This window comes from Barbus barbus (assembly GCF_936440315.1).
Source record: "Barbus barbus genome assembly, chromosome: 3".
In the NCBI taxonomy this organism is placed as follows: domain Eukaryota; kingdom Metazoa; phylum Chordata; class Actinopteri; order Cypriniformes; family Cyprinidae; genus Barbus; species Barbus barbus.
Window position 1 is genome coordinate 21,976,849 of NC_136731.1, and position 13,544 is coordinate 21,990,392.

Below are 13,544 nucleotides of genomic sequence, written 5' to 3' on the forward strand. Positions count from 1 at the left end.
TCGTGGTATTGAGGGTGGAGAGAGAGTTGGTTATTCACTCCCCCACCTACAATCCCTGCCGGACATGAGACTCGAACCCACAACCTTCGGGTTACAAGTCCAACTCTCTATCCACTAGGCCACGACTGCTACAAGTCCAACTCTCTATCCACTAGTCCAACTCTCTATCCACTAGGCCACGACTTATAAACAGATATGCTATAGCATAATATTTGCTAGCAGACAATTCAGATAATTAAGGAAAGATACCATAATCACAGATGTATAAATATTAACAAAAGTACTTAAAGTAGACTGTATAAACATCATTTTTCGAAATAATAAATCTTTAAAATATTGAAAATGTTTGTAAAACAGAACAATGACCAATTATAACCACATGTGAACATATTTCACACAAAAATGTAAATTCTGTTACTAACCCTCATGTCGCTCCAAACCCATAAGACCCTTTAGTGCAGAACACAAATGAAGATATTTTTAACAGATGCCTTGTACGCAAAAAACAGCAACAACAAAAATATTATGTTTTTATTCACAAATTATGTATATCCAATGCATTTTCACAAAAGCAGCATGAGATGAACAGTTCTCACGCCAACACAACACTGATGCATCTTGGTTAACTTAAAATGTTACAGTTGTTAATAAAAGTATTTTAAAAGTATAAAAAATGTTATATTATTTATGTTTTTGACGTGCGTTTATCATAACAGGAAATGGGCGTCGAATACGTGCGTTTGGAGTCGGACAAAACGCACGTTCTGAACGTGTAAACAGGTAAACCAAACAGGCAGAGCAAATTAACGTCTTTTGAAGTATCCACACAGGCGAAAACAACGTGCTCTTTCTGTAGTGTTCTCAAAATGGCACGTCAAAAGCATGTGCTTACTTCATTGCCCGATTCAGTCATGTGTCCGCTATATCCTCCTGAGACCCCCCCCCCCCCCCCCCCCCCCCCCAAAAAAAAGCTTTGTGAATTTAGCATTTTTTCATGTCACTACATTATTTAGAGCATTAGAAAAAAATGAAAAATTTACATTTTTGAAAAAATATATTTTATTCATATTTTGTTTCTATGTCCTCTGGACACTAGGACTTTTCCTAAAAATAAAATGGAATGAATAGTCATCAAAAAGGCAAAAACAATGGGATTTTTTTTAAAATCACCAATACATTTTTAGGTTTCAGGATTTTTTTTCTTCTAAACTTTGTTTAAGGATGATTCTCAACTATGTTCTAAAATATATAACAAAATTATTTGATATACCATTTTGTTTTATGCAATATGTCTGTACAAATTTCCATAAACTGGTTTTCCCTTTAAACACAGAGTATCTTTACACTGTATCTAATTTGCATATGAATGTGTTGCTGTTGGGACAGCATGTTGAAAAAAGAATTGTCATAATGGGAGTAATAATTGGCCAGATGTTCATAACAATATATAATATTTCATAAGAAAATTGATAAATATATTATATTTATTTTTCTATTCAATTGTTATGTCTCCCAAATGGTCTCAGGAGGATATAGCGGACACATGACAGAATGGGGCAATGAAGTAAGCACATGCTTTTGACGTGCCATTTTGAGAACACTACAGAAAGAGCACGTTGTTTTCGCCTGTGTAGATACTTCAAAAGACTTTAATTTGCTCTGCCTGTTTGGTTTACCTGTTTACACGTTCAGAACGTGCGTTTGTCCGACTCCAAACGCACACACGCCCATTTCCTGTTATGATAAACGCACAATCAAAAACGCGCGTTTTTGGTGACTCCAAAGCCCGCGTTTTATAGGAAATCACACGTCGATGACGCGCGTTTTGATACACAAAACCGCGCGTCGCGTTCGCCATAATCCCAAAGCGCGCGATAAGAATGCGCGTTTTCATAGCAAACTCGCGTCCAGTACGCGTGGTTTGCTGTCAAATCGCACGCTTTTGACGTGTCAGTGTGCAATCAGACGCCCGAGCAGGCGTTTATGAGCACTTTGGCTTTCCATATATGAGCACTTTGGCTTTCCATACCTTCGCGCCAGGCGCGAGTCAAACGAGCGTGTAGAAGTTACAGTGCTAGTCGCGCGCGCTCTTCAAATACACGCACAAAGGTGCCGGCGCGCGCTGTAGTCTGTATCATTTCATATCAAATAGCGAAAGAAACTGCGTGCATGCAATGTCCTAGTTATGCCGTCAGTTAAGGCATGCAGTTACCAAAAAGGCGATTAAAGCTGCCTTAAAACTGAGTGCATGCATGCAAAATGTTAATGCGTCACACTTAAGAACATGTCTGAAGGGCACAAGTAGCTAAATATGTAATTTATTATAATGGTTTCATGTGGAGATTGTTTTAAGTTCACTTAAATTAGAAGTTAAGTCTTATAAATTTTAAAATTGATAGCTCTCAATTATACTGTAATGCTGAATGGCTACAGTCAATGGTTAAATATTAAGGGGAAAAAACAATTTCATAGAGACATCAGTAGTATTGATATCGTATTGATATCAGTGATGCTGGCCTTCAATCATAAAAAAGATGCCATTAAAAAATATTAAAAATATACTGTCTTTATGTTGTTTGTACATAGTACATTTGAAGATTGAATGTGAAATGATTGCAATATAAAGGTATATTTAAAAACTTTAATGTTAGATGGGATTAATCGTGATTTATTTTAGAAAAATGTGCGATTAATTAGTTATTTTTTTTTATCGATTGACAGCACTATATATATTTAAACTTATTTGAATGTCTTATCATTATGAAATGTGCTGGGGTCACCAGGACATACAGGCTAATAAAATTAGTGCTTTTTGGGAAGAACATCTCACTGGACCTGCCAGAGTTTGCAAGGTTGAGAGCACTGTACCAGAATAAACTGATCAGACCAGCTAGTCAAACACACTGCTGACACATTACAAAAGTGAGCTACCGCTTTCTCGCTTGGTAATGATTTTGATTACGGCAGGCTGCATTGACTAGCTGACACATTGTTTCTGTGTTTAATAATGGATCATAACATTCCCCTTTTAATGTCGACTGCTATTCTAGACTAGTTCTACTACAGTAAAATGTGTTGCCAGACAGCCTTTTGAGTAATTTTTAACACTACATTCATTTATGTGTAAAAATTATATACATGATATTTTCTCTTTCTTTTGTGTAGGAGTACTTACCATATCTACAAATGGCAGCAAAAGTGAGCAGGATACCAGGAATGTCCAGTAATAAAGCCGCTGTCATCAGCACCTCCACTGTGGCGGGATCCATGACCATAATGCCTTCCATATACAACCAATTCCCAACGCTGCCATATGGAGTGAGCAAGGTACGCCACTGTAATGCTAAGGCACTGGATAAACCCTAACTCAATTCAATGCCTGTTAAAACAGTATTGATGGCACGATGAGCTGATGTATAACTCAAACGTAATGTTTACCTATCAGGCAGGTTTTAACATGCTGATTGTGTTAGCTGCTGAAGAGTTTAAGGCAGATGAGATCCTCTGCATGGCCCTTCACCCAGGATGGGTGAAAACTGAACTGGGTGGAGATAAGGTGAATGTTGATTTTTTTAAGTCACGCTCTGTTGCACCATGTGTTTTCAATTTCCACCATTTTCAAAGCATAGTTCTTTCCTTGTCAAACATTCCTTCTTTAGACCATGGCTTTCATTGCTTCTTTATGAAGTTTTAGTCATATCGTTGTGACTATGTCAGTTGGTCATGATATTAAACATTTTTTTTTATTCAAAACAGATTGCATGTAATCATGAAATGAGTAAGTTACTGGCCAAAATGGGCAGAAATTGTTACAACCTGAGTATATTTTGATCTTACCTCAGGCTTCATGCATTAAAAATAAATGTATATACATGCACACACACACACATATATATATATATATATATATATATATGTGTGTGTGTGTGTGTGTGTGTGTGTCTGTGTGTGTGTGTGACCCTGGACCACAAAACTTATGTCACTGGGGTATATTTGTAGCAATAGCCAAAAATACATTTGGTCAATTTTTCTTTTATGCCAAAAATCATTAGGATATTAAGTAAAGATCATTTTCAATGACAATATTTAGTGAATTTCCTACCGTAAATGTATCAAAACGTAATTTTTGATCAGTAATATGCATAGCTAAGAACTTCATTTGGACAACTTTAAAGCCGATTTTCTCAATATATATATCTTTTTTTTTACACCCTCAGATTCCAGATTTTCAAATAGATGTATCCAAATATTGTCCTGTCCTAACAAACCATACATCAATGGAAAGCTTATTTATTCAGCTTTCAGATGAAGTAGAAATCTTATGACTGACAGTATTTTCAAGCTTGCAGTCATCCCTGTTGCTTGTGCACATTTTCCTACCCAAATTCTTCCTTCCAGTCAACTTTGCATATAATATGCTTTGATACAGCACTCTGTAAACAGCCACACCGTTCAGTAATGACCCTCTGTGACTTACCCTCTTTGGAGGGCGTCAATGTTCGTCTTCTGGATCATTGCCAAGTCAGCAGTCTTCTCCATTATTGTGGTTTCAAAGAACAAGAGATACCTGGTATTTATACTGTAGGGATGGTCATTAATTGAAACTCAAATGTAAATATTCTAATAGTTTGAGGTACTGATTTTTGACTTTCATGAGCTGTAAGCTCGAATCATCAAAATTTAAACAAAAAAACTTTTGAAATGTTTTATTTTACATGTAATGAATCTAAAATATATGAAAGTTTCCCTTTTTGAAATAACAAGAAAAAATAAACTTTTTCACAATATTCTAATTTATTGAGATGCACCTGTAATCTTTACTTGGCACCAACCAATCATGGCTTTAGAATAGGCCTATAAATTAGTCAAAGGTCAATTTATAGGTTTTGAACAATGGCTGCAAAAAATGCAAACAGAGTAAGGGGTGTTGGAGGGAGAGCCAGAGGACAAGGCAGAGTTCGAGGAGATCAAAACGGAGCAAGGGGAGGAAGAGGATGAGTTGGATGGGGAAGGTGACGAAGAACAGGAACAAGAAGAGTGGTCTCTGATGAGATTAGGGCTACTGTAATTGATCATGTGATCAACCACGGTTTAATGATGAGAGAGGCTGGACAAACAGTCCAGCCTAATTAGAGTCGGGTATAGTTCAAACCTTTAGAAATGAGAACAGGTACAATCTACTATAATGTAGACGTGTTCTAATGTACCCATAATAGCTATTTCAGCATAGCATAAGGTATACTATAAAACATATATTTTAGCATTTATTTACTGCAGTGCATTGCATGATTGGTCACAGTCTGGTGGGTTATTATACTGCACAACAGTACATCTGACTGTAAGAAGACATTCTGACTATATTGTATAAAATAGTATATTACACTGCAATTTGTTACAGTTTCACCTTTTTCAAAATTATGATTGGTTTCTGTCCATCTACAGATGGTTGATGTATTTCTTTTCTTTCGTACTGTGTGTAATACTGTATTCACAACCACAAATGCTTAAAGTAATATATATATATATACAAATAAATAAAATAAATAAATAGTTTGGTTTCAATCTTGCTTTTGTGATTACCGTGAACTTTGCAACATCTCTCTGCCAATTATTTTTAATCTTGTACAGAAATAGGAGCTCATGAAAGAAGAGCTTTAGGTTTTGAATTACTGTGTGTATATGACATATCCAAAAATATATTAAGGCTAAAGTGTTTGCAACGTAAGACAGATGTTTGCTTTTGAGATGTGTTTGTGATCTTTTGAATGAAGTGTGTCATTTTGCAAGAGATGTGAGGCAGTTTGCATTTTGTGTGTGTAATTCTTGGATTTGTGTGTTAAGTTTTGAAAAAAAAGAGGTAAAGTTTAGAAAATGTGTGTAAGCAGTTGAAAAAAAAACTGTAAATAAAACCCATCTATTGTGCAGTATGTATAACAAGTAACAGGCACATCGTAGAGATAAGCAGAAGCTAGGCAGAACAAAAATACAAATAGGTGAAAGGTGCACTCTAAAAAATCCTGGGTTATTTTTTCTACCCAAATGCTGGGTTAAGCCATTTGGGTATTTTTGGGGGGTTATTTTCTCAGTCCTGGGTAGTTTTGGGGTAGTTCTTTGTAACCCAACCGCTGGGTTATTTTCTGGGTCATTTTTACTGAGAGTTGAATCAATACACCCCCTCCCCCACCCAGACGCATCAACCCAGCTTCTTGGGTCAAATCAACTCAGTAGGCTCAGCGCAGCGCGGGCTGACTGAATTCGAGGTGGATGCCACACACACACACTGTAATATTTGGAGAAATAAGGTTCGTATCAATATATTTATACATATAACATGTATTTTTTAACCTATTTATACACATAACATAATACTGAGGGCTATAAAAAGACAAATGTGCGATAACAGTCAAGTTTACATGGCATTAAATGCGCCGCCAGCTTCGTTCGTTTTGCTTTGCTGGTTTATAATGCCCGCTGGTCTGATAGTAAATACATTTTCAAATTTATGCAACGAGATGTAATGTAAACTTGCATTCCTTGCCTTTTCAGATTATTAAAATGAGATTTCTGTCCATTACAGCTAAATATTTGGTAATACATTTCTGAAAACCACCTTTTGTACACGTCCAGTCAAACTTGCCCATCCTCCATCGTACTGCAGTGCTGCTGAGTCAAAACAACCCAATTTTTGGGTCATCTGTCGCGGGCTTTTTGGATCGTCAGCAGGAGGACTTCTAGACGGCACTTTTTCAAACACTGTCTTCAGCGTTTTTTCTGGTGAAATTAAGGTTTGTATTTGTCTTCGTATTATTTAATCGTTTCCGACTGGTAAAATGTGCCGTTCTGTATCTAAAATATCACTTATATGATGGATCATAATCACCTAAAGCCGAGGTACTAGCTTAGCCCATCGGCATTTTTTTTGTGGCCCGCGTCATGGTTGTACAATCGTTTGTTCTGATTATTCACTATTTTTGTCTTTTCTTGTTCATTGTCCAAGCTCGGAGACAAAAAAGGGCCTAGCATCAGCCTTGGTGCAAGCATTCCCCTGTCTGCACTATAAAACTGCCAATGGTTATGTAAGTAGTAAGATTTGTTGCTATGTAAATAGTACATGTTACTGTGTACGTGTCATAGAGGGCATACAGAATTGTTTAAATTGCTGAATTTTTTAAATATATAAGTGACAATGTGTAGAGGAATGTATAGAATTATTCACAATACCCACAATCCCGCACTGAAATTCAGGCCCTGTGTTCATGTGTATTGTATGTTCATACATTATTTATGTCTTTCCAGGACACATGGTATGCCCAATGCCGAAATAATAGACCAGCCACTGGGTTCATTGAAGAGAGACTGAGGAACATACGAAAGTGACTGAGGCGCTTGAGAAGACCACAAGGAGAGAAAGAAGATGCACCATGCAGGACAGTCGTGCCAGGTAATGGGTAGACTCGATTCTTAAAGGAGTAGTTCATGCAAAAAAATCCCTGCAATCTCAAAGTCCAATGATTTTAAGATGTCAAGACAAAGGGACTTTTTGTTGTTTATAATGCAGAAAAAAGAAGCATCCTCTCGTTTTCAAATGCATTTTTTTCAGCAAATTTCTTAACATGTAAATATTTGTGTGTGTATATATATATATATATATATATATATATATATATATATATATATACGCGATACAACAACCGAGACAAAACCCTGACAAAATTTGGCAGACATTTAATGAACAGAAGTGAAAAAGAGGGTGCAGTCAGTATGTGGTGTGCCCAGCTTAAGTGGTACAGTTCATCTCTTTTTCAAGGAATAAAGCAGATTTGCCATTTCTTTCTGAGATATTACTCAACAATTCCACTATTTAATGTAAAACTATGCACGCTGCGTTTATATTCTGCGTTCATCTGCTTGCCTGTACAATGTATGCATCATCACTAAGGTGTTTACTGAATTTTGCCTTTTAATATCAGCGTTTTACTACTTAATGCAAACCACGTAAAAATAACTGGCGCACAATGGAGCATAGCGTTCCTATAAGGGTGTGATGTCACGTGAAAACTATCAATTGGAGTGAAGAGATCGATATAATATGATTGTGCATTGCACAATGTTAGAGCTGTTATGTAAATATGTCGCAAGCAGCATTTATCCAAACAATGACACAGACACCACAAATATGCAAATAAGAACATTAACTCATGGTTTACAAATGTACAGTGTAAAACGTCAGTTTATGAATAACCAGGATTAATTGTTGACCCTGAATAAATTATGAGTAATGGGAAATGTTAAGCATTATAATTCAGGAATCATTTTGCATGGAGTTTAGAAACATCCAGGATTAACTGGTTAAAGTGTTGAAAAGCTCTTTAACTTATCCTTTTATATGTTGGATTTTTCTGTAAGCCTCTATTTGATTAACAGCATTATTTCTTTGTCCAGCAGAATCAACCATATCTGAAGAGAGAGCTGAGGAAATTAAACAATGGCTGAGAAACAACACACAGCCCATCAGCCAGCTGGAACGGTACATGCGAGAAACTGCGTTGTACAGGGCGCAGTGGATAAGGGCAAACAACTCAAAAAATATGTTTGAGGTCCTCAATGAGTTTCCTCGGCTAACTACCCCAGGAATGGTATGTTAACATACTGTCTTTAGCATATGGTAACATGAGTTATATTTTTTCTTTTTTAAGAAAAGTTTTTGTTGTTGTTGTTATTTTTGCTTGTAGATTGCACAAGACTTTCACATACTACACCAGGATGCAGCTTCAAAACTGTTTGAAAAATGGCTCCCTTGGTATACTGACAGGATCTTGCATTTTGCAGAGCGAGAAGCAAAGCTTCCATGTTCAGTTGAAGAGATGACAGAAGGTTAAAGTTTCTCCACCATTTTGATATTACGGGCCAGATTTACTAAAAGCTTGCACCAGATTACTGTCAGAATTTACTAAAGATATGCAGTGAAGAATTAGTGAAAAAAAATTCGGGCCATTATTTTTGCGGCCAAGGCTAACATTATTGCATATGCATTTGTGGTAGTTTATAGGTCTTAACCCATTTTTGTGCTTGGTAATAATTGCTGCTGGGAGGAGCAACATTTTCTCCAATCATCTTCAATTATTTGAAATACCTTTATCTGAACATATCGCTTGTCAAACCACATTGTTTTTAATTTCTGCTGCTCTTGGTTATATTGGTCATTATGTGTCTATGTTCTTTAATTTGCACATAGTTAGTAGATCAACAGCAGAACTTTACACTTCAGTCTATGCTTTTATAGGATTTTGGTCTCATGCTAATTTTCTCTGTTTAGTAAATCTGGCCCTATATTATATATTAGTTATTATTAAATGACAGCTCGCTACTGTTTTTAGTAGTGTTGATATATGGAAAATTGTTTTCCTACAGATGCAAAGGGAAATCTTGCACTAAAGCTGCTACCTGTTTTGCTTCCACCTCCACTCTACAAAATTGGCAGAAAAACTGTCCGGCCCAGCGTTGATGAAAGGAAAAAAGCTTTCATCGACATTCAGCCTGTAAGTACGACTACACTACCATTTAAAAGTTTGGGATTATATTATTTTAAAAAACTTGCTATGTGTACTGCGTTAAGATAACTGAGACTTGTTATAGCACTTGCGCATTGCTCTTTTGTTAATTTTGATTGCTTCCATTGTCCTCATTTGTAAGTCGCTTTGGATAAAAACATCTGCTAAATGACTAAATGTAATGTAATGTAAATGGATAACCCTGCCCATGAACAGCTTATAATAAGAAATCTGGTAACACTTTACAATAAGGTCTCATTTGTTAATATTAATGTGTTAACTAACATAAACTAACAATGAGCAATACATTTGTTAAAGTATTTATTTAATTTTTGTTACTGTTAGTTTGAAAAAAAGCAACAGTCATTCATATTTTCACAGTGCATTAACCAATGTTAACAAATACAATGTGATTTCAACAGTAAATGTAGAAATTAAGATTATTAAATTCTGTAGAAGTATTGTTCATGCTTAGTTCATTTTAACTAATAAAACGTTATTGTAAAGTGTTACCGAAACTCTTTTGACTTGCTTTGTATGCCTGTCAGTGGCTCTGTCAAAGTGGGCCATAATAACTTTCAGGTATTTTGCCTCATCCAAAGCTCTGGCCCTTGATTGAATAAACATTTTGGATTAACTACCCAACCCACCACCCATACCCACACCCCGATACCCCCATTCTTTTTCACCTTAATTCATTTGCATTATCTGTCCTTTAGGTTGGAACAAATATGGTGGAGTACCTCCAGCAGGCTGAAGCATCAAGACCTTACCCTTATGTCCTGTCACTTGAAAATGGACTCATTGACTCTCAGGCATTTGTCATCCTTGCAGGAAAAGCTTTGGAGCAAAGCACTCTCATTGGGGCAGTAGATGCATGCTTCAAATCATTTTATGTTTTCGATGTAACCTGTCCAAAACAGTGTTTCTATTGTTGGGAGTTTATTCAAAATATTTTTCAGTTGGAGGGAAGTGAATCCCCAACAGTGAAATTTTTACACTCGGCACTACATTCTTGCAAGTAGACGATAAGAAGTTCTTTGAACAAGTAGTGGTTCAAGTATATGAGGTAGCAATTTATTTTTCATTTTATTTGCAGTTAAGTTTTTATATATATTTATTTATTTTTTTGCTTGAGGAAGAGTAGTACAGCACATACTGATGATTATCAATATTTTTGTGAAAACGTTTTACTGGAAAAATTCTGTATTTCATTGTTTTATTTTTGTGTTCATACTGTAGGCTAAAAACAACAGGTTCGTAGACTAAAAACAATACTGCTTTGTAACAAACAGTTGTTGAGGTATTTCATAGTTTTTAACTTCATGTGCATATGGATTCATGTGCAAACTGTTTTACTAAACCTTGAGGTTTTTTGTAGATCATGAATTTTTAAAAATGTTAAAACATTTACAGTTTTTCAACTACAGAGGCAAACCATAAAAATGAAATAAATTGTTTTTGAATGCTGTTTATAAATGGAATTTTATTGTTTTACTTTTGTATGATATCTTGAATTTTTGGTTGAGTAAAGTGTATTTACAAAGTGTAATGTGGTGAAAAATATTAATGAAAAAATAAAGCTTATACAATGTTGACCTGTTTGTTTATCATGTGGTATATTTAATTTTAAAATATGATTTTAAAAGGAATACAAATAAATTACCTTTCAAAATATAACCCATTTATGAAATCAAATTAACCCATCATTTTAGTAAAAAATAACCAAGTTTTGGGTAGAAAAACAACCCATTTGCTGGGTTAAAATTAATAACCCAACTTCTTGGGTTAGTTTAACCCCATATGGGTTCTGTCCTATATTTACCCAGCAGTTGGGTTAGAAACAACCCAATTTGGGTTGTTTTTAACCCAGTGTTTTTTAGAGTGTGAGAATAGGCCACAGAGTGATAATCAACCATCACAGAATATAGCACTCATTATACATATATATATATATATATATATATATATATGACTGCAGAATGCCACAAATAATTACGGCGGATCCAGGAGGGAGAACATCATGGTGTACTTCCAAGGGAGGGAAGGTGGGCAAAGGCCATAGCAAGGCAGTCCATGGCAGAGCCAATGGAATCGAAAGACCAAGGCGGAGGTGGCACTAGTCCCCCACTAGCAGATGTACATGGGTTATACACTCAGAGCCGATCCTCCCTATACGCAGAATACGCAAGCTGAGTTTCGTTTTTGATTTTGGCCAGCGGTTACGAAAACATGAATGATCATTGCTTTTAATGCAGTGCGCTGTCACGCTCTCAACGTGAAATCAGCCAAATTATGTAACGTGAATGTTGTACAGTCTCTTGCTCTTATTTTTTTTTAAAAATGCCCAAAAATCCCAGCATGCATTGCAGCATGAATAAATTACGCAGCTGAAAGTTCTTACTATTTTCTTTATTTGGTTTTATTTTGGTTGTGACTTTTCAGTACTGTTTTGTGATGTTCAGAGTTTTTTATTTGTTATAAAAAAAAAATCATATTTGATTGTCACCAGTTTGGAGATTCATACGCTGATTGTTGATGTCTGTGTGTGTTTAGTTCTGCCGTAGCTCAATACATTTATTTGTGCAAATTGTGTTTAGAACCGTTTTACAACATTTGACTGCTGTAGTATCGGCGGTGCAATTTAAGCGTATTAACATATCACAAATTTAATAACAGATTAAACATTGGATAAGATCAGTGAAATAGACTAGATCATGATGGTTTTGACATCATAAACATCAGTCTTATCTGATCATAGATTATTTTGGCTTTTCTTGCTTTAAAAACTGTACTTAATAAACACAGTTAATTAAAACAACCAAATAAAAACTAACTTTAAAAAGTCAAGGTTCAAGAGCCCAAATAAAGCGACCACTCATCGCCAATATGGTGACTTCAAATGAAAGCACAACACCTACAAGAGCTTTTGTACACATATGACAGAAATAAAGTCAAAGTGATTTGTAATAAGAAGCTGGTGATGCTGTTTGTGGAGTTGTTTAATCACTCTCTTCTGAGATCTTGAGAGATTTAATGTGTTGATTTAATCTTTGGCTTTGGCTGTAAGTTTAGTTTCTCTGCTCTTGTTTCTCTTTCCTTCGGTGACTCTACTTGTTAACAGCAGGTGTTCATCACTAAAGCTCAATCCTCATTTAATTAGTCACTTCATTCTCTCATTAACTTCAGCGTTACTTCAACACTCTGTAGTGTGGACATATAAGTGCTCTTTAAAACTGAGGATTTTGCTGTGGGATTAAAGGGGTTAAATGTGTGAGATTAAAAAAAAAATACACAAACGTAATTTTAACAGAAATACACCATAAATAAAAAAAAAAAAACAGTAGATTACTGGCAACCACAGCTGCCGGTATTTCACCGTAAAATCAAGAAAATAAACAGCAAAATACTGTAAAAGCTAACAGTCAACTTCCTGTTGTGTTTTGTGGGTCACCATTGCGCTGGAGAGTAGAGTCTGTGTTTAAGTCAAGGACGAACAGAGAAACACTGATGTTATGCTGCATGTTGCTTTATTTAAAGGCAATAACTGTATAGTTACTGATGCAGTTACTGTATAGTTACTGATGCAGTGAAAATCACTTCGCAAATTTTAATCACACGTGTGCTGCTGTTATCTGCCAGAGATTTTAGTTGAACTGATGCTTTTAATGACTTTGCATAAATCGGTAGGGTTTTCTTCATGTGCTTAAGCAAAATAGTTCTCAATACCCTTATGCTCACTTTACTTAAACATTACAAATATTAGTTTATAAACAAATGGCAGTTGGACAATTTAAGTGCAGTCGGTTTCTGCAAATAAAATGAGTTAACTGAAAAGTTTGTATATTAATATTGTATCAGTTAATGAAATATGGGTTTTCACTGTAAATTTAAACAGTTCTGTAAATCCTAAAATGTTGCTACCGTATTTTTCACGGTAAAATTCTGGCAACCACAGATGTTGGTATTTTACCGTAAATTTAACAGATTTAT

The 13,544-nt window shown here is 35.5% G+C and overlaps 1 protein-coding gene across 3 annotated transcripts; it reads left to right on the forward strand.

Annotated features, from left to right (window-relative positions):
• Positions 1-6,213: 6,213 nt before the first annotated feature.
• LOC306845552 (uncharacterized protein) lies at positions 6,214-11,147 on the forward strand. 3 transcript variants are annotated; one of them, XM_079378422.1, is made up of 8 exons: positions 6,214-6,302; positions 6,628-6,785; positions 6,998-7,076; positions 7,297-7,441; positions 8,443-8,636; positions 8,733-8,874; positions 9,412-9,539; positions 10,271-11,147. In XM_079378422.1, the coding sequence occupies exons 5-8, from the start codon at positions 8,532-8,534 to the stop codon at positions 10,574-10,576; spliced, it is 681 nt and encodes a 226-aa protein (XP_079234548.1). In that variant the 5' UTR covers positions 6,214-6,302; positions 6,628-6,785; positions 6,998-7,076; positions 7,297-7,441; positions 8,443-8,531; the 3' UTR covers positions 10,577-11,147. The 3 variants fall into 3 exon arrangements, with proteins under 3 accessions (XP_079234548.1, XP_079234549.1, XP_079234550.1); XM_079378424.1 differs by having other exon boundaries at positions 6,233-6,302; positions 6,578-6,785; positions 8,446-8,636; XM_079378423.1 differs by having other exon boundaries at positions 6,232-6,302; positions 6,578-7,076; positions 8,446-8,636.
• The last annotated feature ends 2,397 nt before the right edge of the window (positions 11,148-13,544 follow it).